Below are 15,321 nucleotides of genomic sequence, written 5' to 3'. Positions count from 1 at the left end.
ATAAAGTCACCTGCCCACGGTCACACTGCCAGGGAGTGGCAGAGCTAAGACACGAACAAAAGAAGTTCTGCCCGGCTCCTAAGCCTGGGCCTTTTCCCCGAGGCCACACAGCCTCTCCACCTGACAGGGGTCACGTCTTTGGCCACAGGTTTATCCTCCAGAGTGTGGGGTCCCCTTAACACCCGGGGGTCCCCACAGAGAGCTGTCTTCCGGGCGGCAGCCCAAGCCCTTCTGAGCCTGGCACCCACACTTGGGGTTCACTCCCGCTGGCCCAGCCTCCTCATTGTCACCCTCCATCCCCATCCCCCAATCCAGCCTTGACACTTCCAGTGACTTCTCCTAGCGGGAGCACCTTAGCACAACTTCCCCGCCGCCCCCCCAACCCCAACTGCAAGATGCAGCTGGGGCCTCAGGACCCCCAAAGCAAGGGAAGCCTCGCGTCCCCTCACTAGAGCTGCTGAGAGGAGTAGTGGGCGCGAGTGCCTGCGTCCGGAGACTGCCAAGGGCCTCCCTTTGTAACAAAAGAAAAGAAGAAATGGCTGGGGTGAGGCTTTCCAGAAGCCTCACTCTGTGCTTCCGGGCAGCCCTGAGACCTGAAGCCTGGATCTGGGGGGCTGGGCCCTGGGGAGCTCCCTTTGACCTTCCAAGCCCGGGGGGATCTGAGTTGGGGCCCCGCCTCCACGCCACGCCCAGACTCACGCCATGATGCCTGACAGGTGGAAGAGCTCGGCCGACAGGTAGGCCATGTAGCTGTAGAGGAAGACGAAGAGCGGCTCGATGACGCGGATGTGGGAGGTGAAGCGGGAGGTGAAGGCTGCAATGACCCCGTAGACCACGCCCACGAACACCCCACCCAGGGACACCACGAAGAAGCTCAGGAAGCCGAGGATGATGTCCACGATGCCCACACGGTCGTAGTTGGCAAACTCCTCAAAGAGGTGATACAGGACCTGGGAAGGGTGTGCAGGCTGGTCGGCAGGGGGGTGGGCACCCTGCCCCATGGCTCCTGGGGGTCACCCAGGGTGATTCTGTCCCCTCTGTTGACCACAGCCAAGAGGTGGCAGAGGGGTCTGGGGCCCAGAGGGTCTTTGGGCCTGCAGTGGGCTGTGCAGAGAAAGAACCGGCTCTGCAGCCAAACCACCTGGGTTGAAATTCTGACTGCTGCTCCCCAGCTGTACACATGGGGCAAATGACTCAATCTCCCTGCGCTTCAGTTTTCCTGTCCAGAAAATGGGGGCAATAGTACCAACCTCACAGGGCTACTGTGAGATTCAATTAGTTAATGAGGGCAAATTGCCTATCACAGCATTAGCTGCTATTCACCAAGCTCATCGTGCACGTCCCTGCCTGGATTTCGGTCTTTCCTTTAGCACAAAGCTGGGAAATTCAGATAATGAACTAGAATAGGACTTCTTAACTGCTGAAGCTTTCTAAAAATACACTCGGCCAGCCCATACTCTACTTGGATTGTCTGGAAGTGGGACCCAGAAATCTCTGTTCAACAAGGCCCCCAGGGGGTTGCAATGAACCACCGAGTTCAGGCACTATGGAACCAGAGGCTCTCCACGGCTTCCCCACCTCTGGGCTGGGGAAATAAATGGTCATTGTAACACCACCATCAGACTTTAAGTGGCACTTCATACACTGTAAAGCCCTTTGATTATGGTCATCCTGTTTGCCACACAACAGCCTCATGAGGTAGGCAGGCTAAAGATGCTTGTTCCCTTGCTAAACTAAAGCTCAGAATGGTGAAGTGATGTGCCAGAGGACCCCCCAACCCCCGCCTGGGAGCAACAGAACTGGGCCCAGAGCTTGGTCCCTGCCAGCAGTGGATGGCCTCCCTGGGGATCCAGCTTTGAGTTTCTATCTACCTCCTCTTAGGTGCTGTCTGCCTGGCCTTCTCCCAGACAGCTCTGCCCAGAAACCAGCCGGGGAGTGTCCAGGCTGAAGGAATGGAGAGGGAGTGGGGAAGAAGACCTGGGGATCCCCGAAACAAACCCTCCAAAGCCCCCAGTACCTGGGCCACATGTGGAAGCAGGGCACCTTTGCTCCAGGGCCAAGGCCTGAGGCCACACAGCTTGGGGCAGCCTTCAGCCCTACCATCTGGGTAATGGGGCATTCACACCCACGCCCAGAGCTCTAGAAAGGGCCCGACTTGGGCCAGGCAGGGAAGGGAGATGCCAAGCACTGGCCAGTCCCCCGTGTGCCTGGACACAGCCGTCTGGGAGACGGGGCAGGGCTCTGGCAGTGCGTTCTCAGCCCTGGGCTACCTAAACCTACTCCTGGCCTGAGGAAATGCTCAGGTCCCTAAGGTGCACTGCCTGGGCCAATGGGGCAGGTGCAGAGGGCAAGGTCCTCACTTCTGGCCCGGCACCACTGTCATTGGGACTACAGAGACAGAGTAGCATAGTGCTAAGCATCTGGACTCTGGACTCAAGACTGTGTACATCTGAACCCCAGGTATATCATTTATCAGCTACTATGATCTTGGACGAGTTCCTTAATCTTCCAGTGCCCCAGTTCCCTCACCCAAAAAACTGGGAAAAATCACCGTGCTAACTTCATGGAGTCTGCGTAGATTAGCTGAGACAATACATGATCAGACAGAACACGAGCAATGACTCCCACCACTGCCCCTGTCTCGGGGAGGCACGGCCATGGACCCACGGTGGCCAGATGGGGGCATCCACTCTTGCAGCCATGCCCCACTGTTCCCCAAGAGTGCCAGCCTGAACCCCAACATACACCCAGATCTTCTGGGGAGGGCTTCATCTCTGGCACCCACTGCTTTTGCAGGTATGAGTGAGTGTGACTCCCGTCAGAGCCCCGGGAGGACGGCAGGCTCAGGACAACGGTCCCTGCTCCAGAGGAGGAAACAGGCCTGCGTGGCAGCTGTGGGCAAGGGTGGGTGCCCGAGGAGACAGGACAGATGGGCCAGCCCGCGGCTCCCCTGGCTTCACAAGGAGCTGACGGGGCGCCAGGGGAAGAAGCGGGAGAGGAAGCCGAGGCTGTTGGCAGGCGACCACTACTGTCGGTGGCTTCTTTGAGGTGCAGCTTCCTGAGCGGCTGGGAGTGAGGCGGGAGTGCGTGTGTGAGCGTGCACAGGGCGTGCACATGGGTCCGTGAGTTTTCCTGTGCGGGCAGCTGCTCCCTGAGGGGTCCAGCCAGGAGGGGGATGTAGGTGTTTGCACAACACAACACGGGTGTGCACATACACGTACCTGCTTCCTGAGGAAGCCAGCTGGGAGGAAGGGTATGTGGAAACATACACAGCCTTGCCACGTGCAGACCCTGCGGTGGGGGTGTCTGTCCTCGCTAGACCTGGCAGGAATGCACTGACTACTCTGCCACATCCCAGCTGTCAAAGGTGAAGCCCAGAGAGGTACAGTCACATGCCTAAGGTCACACAGTAAGCAAGTGGCCAACCCAGACTGACCCACTTTACTTGCCACCTTCTGGAGGTTTTAGAGACAAGGTTCCTTTCCATGAATGCTGCCCCCAAACTCTGCACAAATTAAATTCTAACTTAAGACGTGTGTGTGTGTGTGTGTGTGTGTGTGTGTGTATGTGTGTGTGTACGCATGCATGCTCAGTCATGTCCAACTCTAGCTGCAGCCTACCAGGCTTCTCTGTCCATGGGATTTCCCAGGCAAGAATACTGGTGTGGGTTCCTCCTCTGGGGGATCTTCTCAACCCAGGGATTGAACCTGCATTTCCTGCATTGGCAGGTGGGTTCTTTACCACTGAGCCACCTGGGAAGCCCTAGCTTAAGATACAGCTACCAAGAAAGCTAAAATGCCCCTCAGAGACTAACTGGTCTATAAAGGGTAAACTGAGGTACAAAGAGGATCAGTCATTTAACCAAGATCATATCAGAGTGCATCAGGGACAGAGCATACGACCTGGTCAGGCCGAGCTCAGGCCCTGCAGTCAGATAGACCTGGCTTCTAATTTCAGTTCTATCTATTCTACTGAGTTATTTAACCTCATTAAGCTTGACTCCTTCTCTGCAAAGTGAGACTAAGAAGCACCTCTTAACGTAGTCAGGAGGATAACTGAGATAATCCTTGCCGGTGCCCAGCACGATGGCCACACATAGCAGGCAGGGCTGGACACTTGCTGTCTTACTATCGTGAGCCGGGGGATGTGGGATTCACTCTGGACCTGGGCTTGGGTCTGGGTCTTGCACGCCCCGGGGCGTGGCCCCTGCCTCTCACCACAGTGACGGCGTCGTTGAGCAGGGACTCCCCAAACACAAGGATGTGGAGCAGCTCGTTGATGTGAATCTCCTCGAAGACGGCCAGCACGGCCACGGGGTCCACGGCCGAGATGATGCTGCCGAACAGCAGGTTCTCCAGGAGGCCGATGTTGTTGATCTGCTCGCCACCCACCAGGCACACGGCGTACATGAGGCCACCCAGGAAGAAGGCGTTCCACAGCGTGCCCACCACGGCGAAGATCAGGATGGTGCCCAGGTTCTCCGTGAACTGCCGCAGCGGCAGGAAGTAGCCGGCATCCAGGATGATGGGCGGCAGCAGGAAGAGGAAGAAGACTTCCGACTGCAGGATGGGGGGCGTCTCGCCCACGCCCTTGATCAGACCCCCCACCAGCAGCCCCACCACAATCAGCAGGCAGCTCTCCGGGACGATGCTCGAGATGGTGGGGATCACGTGGAAACCTGCAGAGGGTGAGATAACGGAAGGCCGTGGGCTTGAGGGGAGCCAGGAGAACAGAATACGGCTGGGGCTGAAGGCTAGGGGTAGGACCAAGAGGGGCTCAGGCTTGGTCTCAGGGGGCCACTCTGTTACTCTCTGAGCCTCAGCCTCCTCACCTAGAGCTGATAACACCAGCCTCACAGGCTAATATAATGCAGTTATGGGTTATGTTTATACGTAACTGATGTGTAAACTACATGATGATGTTGTTGAAGTGCTTTTTTCAAAGGACATACAGAGGCTCCCTGTCACTGTCATAAAGTAGGAGAAAGAAGCAGGTCTGTATGCCTCCAGAAAGCAGAAATTATACACCGATTACCAAGGCTCCAAGTACCACCCAGTTCCCTGACTGCCCCGTCTGCCCAGGTTAGGGTAGGGGTCCTTCTCTGGTGCCTTCCCCTCTCACAACTTCCATCTGCAATCCTGAGGGCATTACCTAACACCTGAACCCAAGTCATCTGTCCAGGCACAAGTTCACGGAGATGGATGTAAGCTCAAGACCAGGCATAACAATTGAAGAATTCTGTTTAAGGGAGGACATCAAGTTCCCCATCACGGAGGCGTAGAAGCAAAAGGCAGACAATGGTCGGTGGAGAAGTGACACAGGAGACAGGAAGGAGCACAGAGGAATCAAAGACTATCAGCGCAGGAAGGAACCGGGGGATCATACTGCCCGGGGCCTGCAAACGTGCAGCACGCACGCAGCGACTTCCAATCCCAGCTTCGCGTGCTTTCCCGCTGAGCCCAGAGAGATGCTCAGGAAGCCGACAGCAATCAATGGGTTCTGCGCGTGAGACAAAACCTGTTTGCCGTCCTGTTTCTCACCCAATTCCACCCACTTTAAAGAAGGGGCAACTGAAGCTCAGGGAGGGGAAGGGACTCACCCAAGGTCACACAGCTCATCAATAGTAGAACCAGGACAGAACCCAGGTCTAACCCCACCAGCTTCTATCAAATGCCCCCTTCTTTAAGTCACTCCCTCCTTTCTCCCCATTAAGGTGAAAATGCCCCTCTGCCTGAGACCCACCAGCTGTCTCCCCAAGCCAGGTCCTGGCCAGCAGCAGCGGTAGGCCACCCTCTGCAGCCGGCCCCCTTGGTTCCAAACACCAAGCAGGGAAGTGGCAAAAATCCCTGTCAGAGAGGGCCCCTCTCAATGCCAGCTCCGCCCCCAAGCTGCTCATGGGTCTCTGGTTTGTTTTGGGTGAGGAGGTGGGTGGAGAAGACCTGGGACATAACCCCCAAGGTCCGCCTGGTTAGGATGGTCCGCTTGCCACTTTGCTCGAGGTGGAAGCTCTCGCTCTCCTCCCCTCCTTAGCTTGTAAACTCTCTGCAGGCAGATTCCATCTCTGTTTATGATTATGTCCCCAGGGTCGGGGATACAGGAGGCGCTCAACAAGTATCTACTGATCGGAAAATGCAAAGGGCTTGGCCAGGACCCACGTGAATCTCTATAACCTGTCTGGCCAGGCCTCTTCTCTCTTTACCCCTGGAGAAGCCTGGGAAGGAAGAGGAACATCGCTCCCCAGGCCCAGAGCCCTCCTGCTCTCAGGTACTGATCGGGGTGGTGCCAGCTACAAGTCAGGACTCAGTATACCATCCAGGCCCAGAGCCAAGCACCCAGGGCCTGGATGTGACAGGGCCAAGCACCCAGAAGATACAATCGAATCATGTTGGAAAAAAAAAACAAACACATCCCCATTCTAGGCCAGGACACTTCAAAACAGACCTGACCCAAAGTCACAGCTTTTAGGCCTTCCCTGGTGGTCCAGTGGTTAAGACTCTGGCTTCCAGTGCCAGGGGATGTGGGTTCAATCTCTGGTCAGTGAACTAAGATTTCACATGCCGGGTAGTAAGGCCAAAATAGAAAGTCACCACTTTTGTGGAAAAGTCCACTCCTCTTACCCTGCCATACCCATCCGTCTTTGTCTGTCAGTAACCCTCAGGGTTCGTGTGGCTGGTACACTGCGAAGGGCTAAGTCAGGTTGAGTCCAAGTCTCCCTTGCTCTAAAGATTAAAGTCCAAACTTTCAGCACGCCCTTCATCATCAGGTCTTGCTCATGTCTCATGCTCCCTACTTTCTTTTTTTTTTTTTTTTGACCTCGCCATGCATCTTGTAGGATCTTAGTTCCCTGACCGGGGATCGAACCCAGGCCCTCACAGTGAAAGCACTGAATCCTAACAACTGGTCCACCGGGGAATTCCCCCGACTGCGTATTCTTATGTTTCAACCTTGACAAACTCCTTTCAATTCGCTCAAGTGAGGTACACCCTCTTTGGCCTGCAGAACTTTGCCCAGTCCAGTCTGCCTGCCCAGAACACTGCTCCTCTACCCACACTGTATGTGGCTGACACCATATCCTTCTGGTTCCTCCTCTCCCAGGAAGCATTCCCTGACCATCCCTGCCTGCCTGGGCTAGAGCAGGAGTCCTCTGGTATGTCCCCCATCATAACCTTTGACCCACAGTCATGACCTGGATTCCTCTTTCTCCCCAACACCCAATGAGGTCAGACAACGCAGGCAGACGCAGTGAAACAGGACAATGGCACCACACCTGGGACCTGTATCTGCCCTGAGGGAAGACGGACAGCATGGGGGTTTGGGAAGCTTGGGAAGGAAGAGGAACATCCCTCCCTAGACAGGTTATAGAGATTCACGTGGGTCCTGGCCAAGCCCTTTGCATTTTCCGATCAGTAGAAACCCCCATGCTGATCAGTAGTCAGACAGCCAGCTGACTTCCTCAACGCCCCACTGCCACCCCAGAAGCTGAGCAACAAGAGCTGCCACAGGAGTAAACAGAGTCTAAAGAGGCAGCTCAGGGCAAGTGGAGGACAGTGTTCACCTCCACCCAGACTGCTAGGCTTTGAAATTGCCTCACCACCCTCTATGCCATCCATCCAATCCACAGAGCTTTCCTGGCTGCAGGAAGTGCCAGGCAATGCACCAGAGACCAGTAAGCCTCAGCCCACTGGGGGAGCAGAGGGATGATTGTGTGTGTGCGTAACACTCCAAGAGCAATAACATGAAGAACATTCATTACTCCTAAAGGTGCACCAGGAGCCAGGCATATGTCACATCTTTAGTCCTCACAATACCTAGCCCTGTGGGATAGGTATTGTCCCCATTTTGAAGAAGAGACAGTTGAGGTTTGGCAAGGTTCAGTAGCCTTCCCAGAGTGCAGGGGAGGAGTTCGACTCTAGCTCAGAGCATCTCACTTCAAGTGAGTCGGTCCTCACAGTACCTGGGGCTGGTGCCCTGTCCCCAGAGCAGAAACACCCAGGTCTTCCTGTGTCAGCCCTGCCTTTCGGGGAGCAGAATCCCGAGCCCTGATGGGCAAGGGAATGGGAGGGGAGGAAAGTCCGGGATCCACCCTGGCTCCTGGCCTGTGGGTAGGCTGCACATTACTGGAAAATAGCTTCTGGGGGAGGGGCGGATTCTGTCATCAGGCAAAGCGGAAGGGGGCCTGATGGCCTGTTCTGACTTGTCCCTCTCCAGAGGCCCTGCCTCCACCTGCTGTCCCCACCCTGTACCCCGGAAACTGAGTGAAGTGAAAGGGGGACAGTTGGGCCTCTGGGCCCTTGACCAAGACCCAGCATTGAGACAGGACCTCAAGATGCCACGAAATGAGGCAAAACTTCTGGGCCTGAACTTGTGACAGTGGTGATGTCACCAGGATGGAATCAGGGGTGGGGCAGAGGCCACAAGACTCAGACCCAAGCCGTGAGAGCCAACGCGGACCTCAGAAGCCACCTAGATCCTCCATCACATGGTTGGGGAAACTGAGATGCAGAGAGGGGTGGCGATCTGTCAGGTCACGGCCGGTCCCCCCATGAGGACCCGTGAAGCTAAAGTCCAGGGATCGCTCGAGCCACACGGCCTCCTGCTGGAGCCCCGAGACCTCCCAGAGCAAGGACGGGAGGAGGAGGTCCGGAATTCAACATCTCCCGGCCACGGGGCGAAACCTCCGACTTTGGGGCTGGCTTCCCTTTTTAGGTGAAGAGGTGGGGGCAGGGGAGTGGTGTTTCTCACTCTGCCCGGAGTGGGTGACAGCTGGGCAATGGGGGGCACACACACATGCACACTCACTCTAGCTCTGACACACACTCACTCTGCCCACTGTCTGACACACACACTCTCTCACGCACATTCCCCCGGCTTTCACTCTCTGACATGCTCTCACACACAGACTCTGACAACACACTCGTTCTCTTACACACCCATGCACACAATTACCTACATTCTTGCTGTCTCTGACACGCACTCTCTGAGACATTCATGCTCACCTGCCCTCTCTGTCTTACAGACACACACACATACTCTTTCTCTGACACACACAGGTAAACTGAACCGGCATGCGACTTAGCTGCAGACTGATGAGGGGCTCTTGGTCCCCAGCAGCCTCTCTGTACTTCACTGTGAGGACGGTTTATTTACATCCCAGACCGTCCCCACCTGCTGAGACTGGGCGCCGTGCAGCAAGCAGGCAAGACTGTCCCACGTCACCCTTGGTTGCCAGGGTGAAGGGATAGCTCAACCCCACTGGCCGCATCTCTCCCCGGGCCTGGCAGTCAGAGGGGTGTGCCAGGAAGAGGGGCCTCCTTGGCCCCCTAGAGCTGGGTCAGCAGGGACCCAGGGGCACATGAGGGGCTCTACTGCCCTAGTTCCTGGCCTGAGGACTGCTCTGGGGCTGCAACTCGGCCAGGTCCCAAGGGATTCCTGGTTGCACAACGACTCCATGTCTTTAACTCCCTTTTCAACTGCCCCAGCAACCAGGCTCCGCTACAGTAATGAAAGCTGATCCCTCCCAAGGAGAGCCTGGCGCTCGACAGTTCACAGCAGCTTGCTCTCCTATGTCTAACTCACCTGCACCTCACCAGGCTCTGGCCGTCACAGCCATCAGCCCCGCAGTGAGGAAACTGAGGCACAGAAAGGCGAAGCAACTTGCTCGAAGTCCAGTGGCTGGCAACCAATTCAAATCCAGGCAGTCTGGCGCCACTCTGGGTTCTCAGCCACTTGCCACATTATCCCTGGTTTTATTCTTATTTTGTTTCTAAGGGGCGCCTCAGAACTCAGGACTGAAGAGCCCCAAAGCAGTTCCCAGGGGACCGGAGGTGGTATTTCTTTCCATGAGCTCTTCTCCAGGGAAGTCTTGCCGCAGCTGTTCTGCTCAAGGAAAGACCTTAGGGAACCCTTCCATCTTTTAAGGCTGCCCCCTCTCAGCCGGAAGGGGTCAGTCTTCTCCTAAACTCCTAGGGCAGGAGAATCAGAGGGGCTCTGACTCTTCTCAGTGTTGAGTCTTCCCACCATCAAGTCAGCTCTGAGGTCCAGATGCAGCTGCTGCCTCAGTAGGCTTGCAGCCAGACCGGCAGAGACAAAGACGTGTGGCACTCGCCACTCTGCCCTGGGTTACAAGCCAGATGTAGTCACTGACTAGTTTGGTGACTTTGGGCAAGTTACATCTCCTACCCTCAGTTTCCCCGTCCATGTAAAAGCCTGTTTCAGAAGGTTTCTGGAACCTAAGAGGACCTAATAAGGGTAAAGAATGGCAAACACTGCTACCTTCAATGTTGGCAAAAAGTGGTTCTATTATTGTTATAATCTTCAAAACCAGGCTTAAACCAGGTTTAATGTGAATCACACTATGTTATTACGACCTGTTACACTTGTCCATCATTTAGGATGGACATCACTTTAAGCTCTGCAATGGTGCGAACTTTTTAAGTCATCTGGGTCTCCAGCTGTCAGCATAGAGTGGGCATTAACTATTTATGAACTGAGACAAAACTGACTTTCAGATGTGAAGTGTGGGAAAGAGGAAGGAGATGGAAGAGACTCTGAGATTTCAAGAGTAGGTGATGCTCCCAGAGCAGGGATCATCTGAATTAGGCTTTGAAGGATCAAGAGAAGTTTGCCAGAGAGAGAAGGAAGAAAAAAGCCATTCTAGGGTCTGTATTGGAGAAGGCAATGGCACCCCACTCCAGTACTCTCGCCTGGAAAATCCCATGGGTGGAGGAGCCTGGTAGGCTGCAGTCCATGGGGTCGCTAAGAGTCGGACACGACTGAGCGACTTCACTTTTCATTTTCATGCATTGGAGAAGGCAAAGGCAACCCACTCCAGTGTTCTTGCCTGGAGAATCCCAGGGACGGGGGAGCCTGGTGGGCTGCCGTCTATGGGGTCGCACAGAGTCGGACACGACTGAAGCAACTTAGCAGCAGCAGCAGGGTCTGTATTACAAGTACTCCGCAAATGGATGTATGGATAATGGGATGAATGAAAAATAAGGAAAGAAAAAGACAAATAGCAAGGCTGAATTCACCAAGCCTTTGCCAATACCCAAACAGGAGAGTTGCCAAGATTAAATGAGATGGTGTATATAAATCACTTGGCACAGTACCTGTTACACATGTCTTTGAGTCTTGGTCCCTCCTGTCACTGGGGTGATGATGAGTAACCTGAGAACCCAGTGAGCAGGGTAACTGTGAAGACAATTTTTTAAAAATATGCCCACCCAGTAAGATCATAATTCACTTTAAGATATAATCTCTAGCACAGAGAAGGAGAAAAACACTGGACACTTAAGAGGGTTGGATGCAAGACTTTCACATCTCCTCTCATTTTATCTCATATCTTGACCCCCATTTAATAGATGAAGAAACCGAGGCTCAGAGAGGTGAAGTGACTTCCCCAAGGCTGCAGAGCCGGGAAGTGGCAGAGTCAGAATCAGAACCCAGGTCTCCCCATCTCTAGTCTTTGTGGCAGGCTGCATCAATGAAAACTAAGCCTGTGAGCATCAGAGGAAAGAGAAGTCAAGTCTGCAATGTGCCTCCCCTGCAAAACAGCCAAAAATAAATGTGTTCCAAGTACCTGGAGAGGAATCGTCCCCCACACCGGGGGAGTCAGTCTCTGTCTGTGCCTTCCCCCATCATTCTTCCAAACGGCACCTCTATCTCTGGCCTGTTTCAGTCCCCGTCTCAGGGAGACAGGGTCCCACCCTCTGGGAACATCCAGTCTGGGTGGGAAATTAGCTAATAAATCAGCGGAGAATACAGCAGCATATGCTGGGCTCCCTGAGGCATAGGGAAAAGAGGACTTGGTCAGATCAAAACGTGGGTTTCAGGCCCGGCTCTGCCCTTTAGTAACCAGGAGGCTTGGACAAATCATGAAATCACAGACGGGCCTCGGTTTCCTCGTGTGCAGACAAGTGAGAATCAAGGGACTGGACACAGAAGCACCTTGTACCTTGTGATGTGGCAAAGAAACTTCGGAGATGATCAACACATGAGAAGTAAGGACAGAATTCCAGTCCCCTATAACGAAAGGGACATCTTTTTTGGGTGTTAGTTCTAAAAGGTCTTGTAGGTCTTCACAGAACTGAAAAAGATCTTCACGACCAAGATAATCACGATGGTATGATCACTCACCTAGAGCCAGACATCCTGGAATGTGAAGTCAAATGGGCCTTAGAAAGCATCACTAAGAACAAAGCTAGTGGAGATGATGGAATTCCAGTTGAGCTATTTCAAATAGCTCAAAGGCAATGCCAAAGAATGCTCAAACTACCACACAATTGCACTCATCTCACATGCTAGTAAAGTAATGCTCAAAATTCTCCAAGCCAGGCTTCAGCAATACGTGAACCGTGAACTTCCTGATGTTCAAGCTGGTTTTAGAAAAGGCAGAGGAACCAGAGATCAAATTTGCCAACATTCGCTGGATCATCAAAAAAGCAAGAGAGTTCCAGAAAAACATCTATTTCTGCTTTATTGACTATGCCAAAGCCTTTGACTGTGTGGATCACAATAAACTGTGGGAAATTCTGAAAGAGATGGGAATACCAGACCACCTGACCTGCCTCTTGAGAAACCTGTATACAGGTCAGGAAGCAACAGTTAGAACTGGACATGGAACAACAGACTGGTTCCACATAGGAAAAGGAGTACGTCAAGGCTGTATATTGTCACCCTGCTTATTTAACTTATATGCAGAGCACATTATGAGAAACGCTGGGCTGGAAGAAGCACAAGCTGGAATCAAGATTGCTGGGAGAAATATCAATAACCTCAGATATGCAGATGACACCACCCTTATGGCAGAAAGTGAAGAGGAACTAAAAAGCCTCTTGATGAAAGTGAAAGAGGAGAGTGAAAAAGTTGGCTTAAAGCTCAACATTCAGAAAACGAAGATCATGGCATCTGGTCCCCTCACTTCATGGGAAATAGATGTGGAAACAGTGTCAGACTTTAGTTTTTGGGGGCTCCAAAGTCACTGCAGATGGTGATTGCAGTCATGAAATTAAAAGACGCTTACTCCTTGGAAGAAAAGTTATGACCAACCTAGATAGCATACTGAAAAGCAAAGACATTACTTTGCCAACAAAGGTCCGTCTAGTCAAGGCTATGGTTTTTCCAGTGGTCATGTATGGATGCGAGAGTTGGACTGTGAAGAAAGCTGAGCACCGAAGAATTGATGCTTTTGAACTGTGGTGTTGGAGAAGACTCTTGAGAGTCCCTTGGACTGCAAGGAGATCCAACCAGTCCATTCTAAAGGAGATCAGCCCTGGGTGTTCTTTGGAAGGAATGATGCTAAAGCTGAAACTCCAGTACTTTGGCTACCTCATGCGAAGAACTGACTCATTGGAAAAGACTCTGATGCTGGGAGGGATTGGGGGCAGGAGGAGAAGGGGACGACAGAGGATGAGATGGCTGGATGGCATTACCGACTCAATGGCTGTCAGTCTGAGTGAACTCCGGGAGATGGTGATGGACAGGGAGGCCTGGCGTGCTGCTATTCATGGGGTCGCAAAGAGTCGGACACGACTGAGCGACTGAATTGAACTGAAGGACAGAAATGGGACAGAGGGGGCGGGGGGTCAAGGAGACTTGAAAGCAATAAGCAGAGAGATGCTGTGACTGCCGGGCCCACCTGGAGACCTGACAAGAGAGGCTGTGATCAGGATTCTGGGTCGGTTAATCCTTAGCCCTTAACCTCCCGTACCTATCAACCCCTGTACTCCAGTTGCTGGAAGTGCCCAAATCCCAGCTCTGCACACACAGAGGGCAATCCTTCACTCTGAACTCCTACCCACCTTTCCAAACCTAGTGCAGGTGTCACCTCCTCCGGGAAGCCTTCCCTGAAAGCCCAGGCTGAGTCAGGCGCTCCTGCAAGCTAAGGGGTGGGAGCTCTGCAGCTGGTGTTCTCGTCCCCCTGGCAGCCCAGCACAAGGCCCTGGGCCCCACAAAAGTGATGCTTGGGATAAGTGAGTTAAGGGGATGATGGAAGCTTCCTAAAGGATGTGGGATTGAAGTTGGGTCTGGAGGGCAGCAGGCTGATGGGGGAACAGTGAACAAAGGAATAGAGAGGGCGGCATCTGCAAAGCCTTCCAAGGACTCTGAAGCCTCCAACCAGCCTGGAAATGAGACTCGAAGTGAGGGAGGCACTGGCACAGCTGGAGGAGGCAGGAGTGCCAGGACCTGAGTCAAGGGACTGGAGCTGACACCGCAGGGCTCAGAGGGACCCCTAACCCTCAGCCCTGGACCTGGCCTTGACCCAGGTTCTACTCGTGCCCTGCCTTTTACTCCACCAGACTTCTCTGCGGGTCTCAAGACCCATTTTGGGACCCACCTCCACCCCACCCCCCTCACCCTGCACTGGGGCAGCACCTCCAGGGACCTAGTCCAGTCTCCCCAGTCACCGAAGCCCCTCATAAACATGTGCTGAACGAATTTCCCTCCGGCAGCTTTTCCCCACCCCCACAGGAAAGGTGCTGGATGGAGTGTCCCCACACAGGGAGGTGGATGATGACTCACACGGGGCAGGGGAGGTAGGGACACGGGCTGGGGACTGGCAGTAAACAGCCTGCGTGTGTTGACAAGACACAGAGCTCCAGCGGGCAGCCGGAGGGCCTGGCGAAGGAGAGGCCTCCAGGCAGCCGGTCGGAGGGGGTGGGGTAGGACCTCAGGCTCCAAAGACTCTAGAGGCTGGTTTGGGTCCCTGATGGGGGACCATGTGATACACACCAGCTACTTTTGATTTTTTTCAAAATAGAAATATATTACTTTGGTGATTTTAAATGAAACCCATGGTCCTTTAAAACTTTTTTTTTCCCCAAAACTATATAAGTGCATTAAGTCAAAGGGGAATTATCTGCCATTGATCCTCCTCTTTCAATACCCAATCCACAATCCCCTAACCCCAGAAACAGAGACATAAACTTCAAAACTCTTCTGTATTTCTTAAGTTTTAAATTTTTGTGTAGAGACTTCCCTGGCGGTCCAGTGGTTAACAATCTGTTCTGCAATGCAGGGGACACAGGTTTGATCCCCGTCTGGGGAACTAAGATCCCACACGCCACAGGGCAACTAACCCCGCATGCCACAACTAGAGAGCCTGCACGAGGTAACGAAAGGTCTCACATGACTCAACGAAGATCCCGTGTGCGGCAGCTAGGGCCAAGGCAGCCTGACTAGATAAACATTTAGAAAAATGTTTGTGTAAATGGTATATTCTACACAGTGCTATACTGGCTTCTATGGAGCAGAGACTGCACTAAACGCTGCAGCTTCCTGTTTAATTCTCTCAACAACCCTCCGGCAACAGGCATTATTACA

At 53.5% G+C, this 15,321-nt stretch overlaps 1 protein-coding gene across 1 annotated transcript in view; it reads right to left on the bottom strand.

The window, feature by feature from the left end:
* SLC9A1 (solute carrier family 9 member A1) overlaps positions 1–15,321 on the bottom strand; it is a 52,288-nt gene that overhangs the window by 9,138 nt on the left and 27,829 nt on the right. The window contains exons 2-3 of the mRNA XM_061391871.1: positions 4,218–4,678; positions 700–950 (exon numbers count right to left, since the gene is read on the bottom strand). Coding sequence (XP_061247855.1) covers positions 700–950; positions 4,218–4,678 — 712 coding nt within the window. The remainder of the gene's footprint in view (positions 1–699; positions 951–4,217; positions 4,679–15,321) is intronic.

This window comes from Bos javanicus, chromosome 2 (genome assembly GCF_032452875.1).
Source record: "Bos javanicus breed banteng chromosome 2, ARS-OSU_banteng_1.0, whole genome shotgun sequence".
In the NCBI taxonomy this organism is placed as follows: Eukaryota; Metazoa; Chordata; class Mammalia; order Artiodactyla; family Bovidae; genus Bos; species Bos javanicus.
The sequence above is the reverse complement of the archived record's forward strand: the minus strand, read 5'-3'. Positions and strand labels throughout refer to the sequence as shown.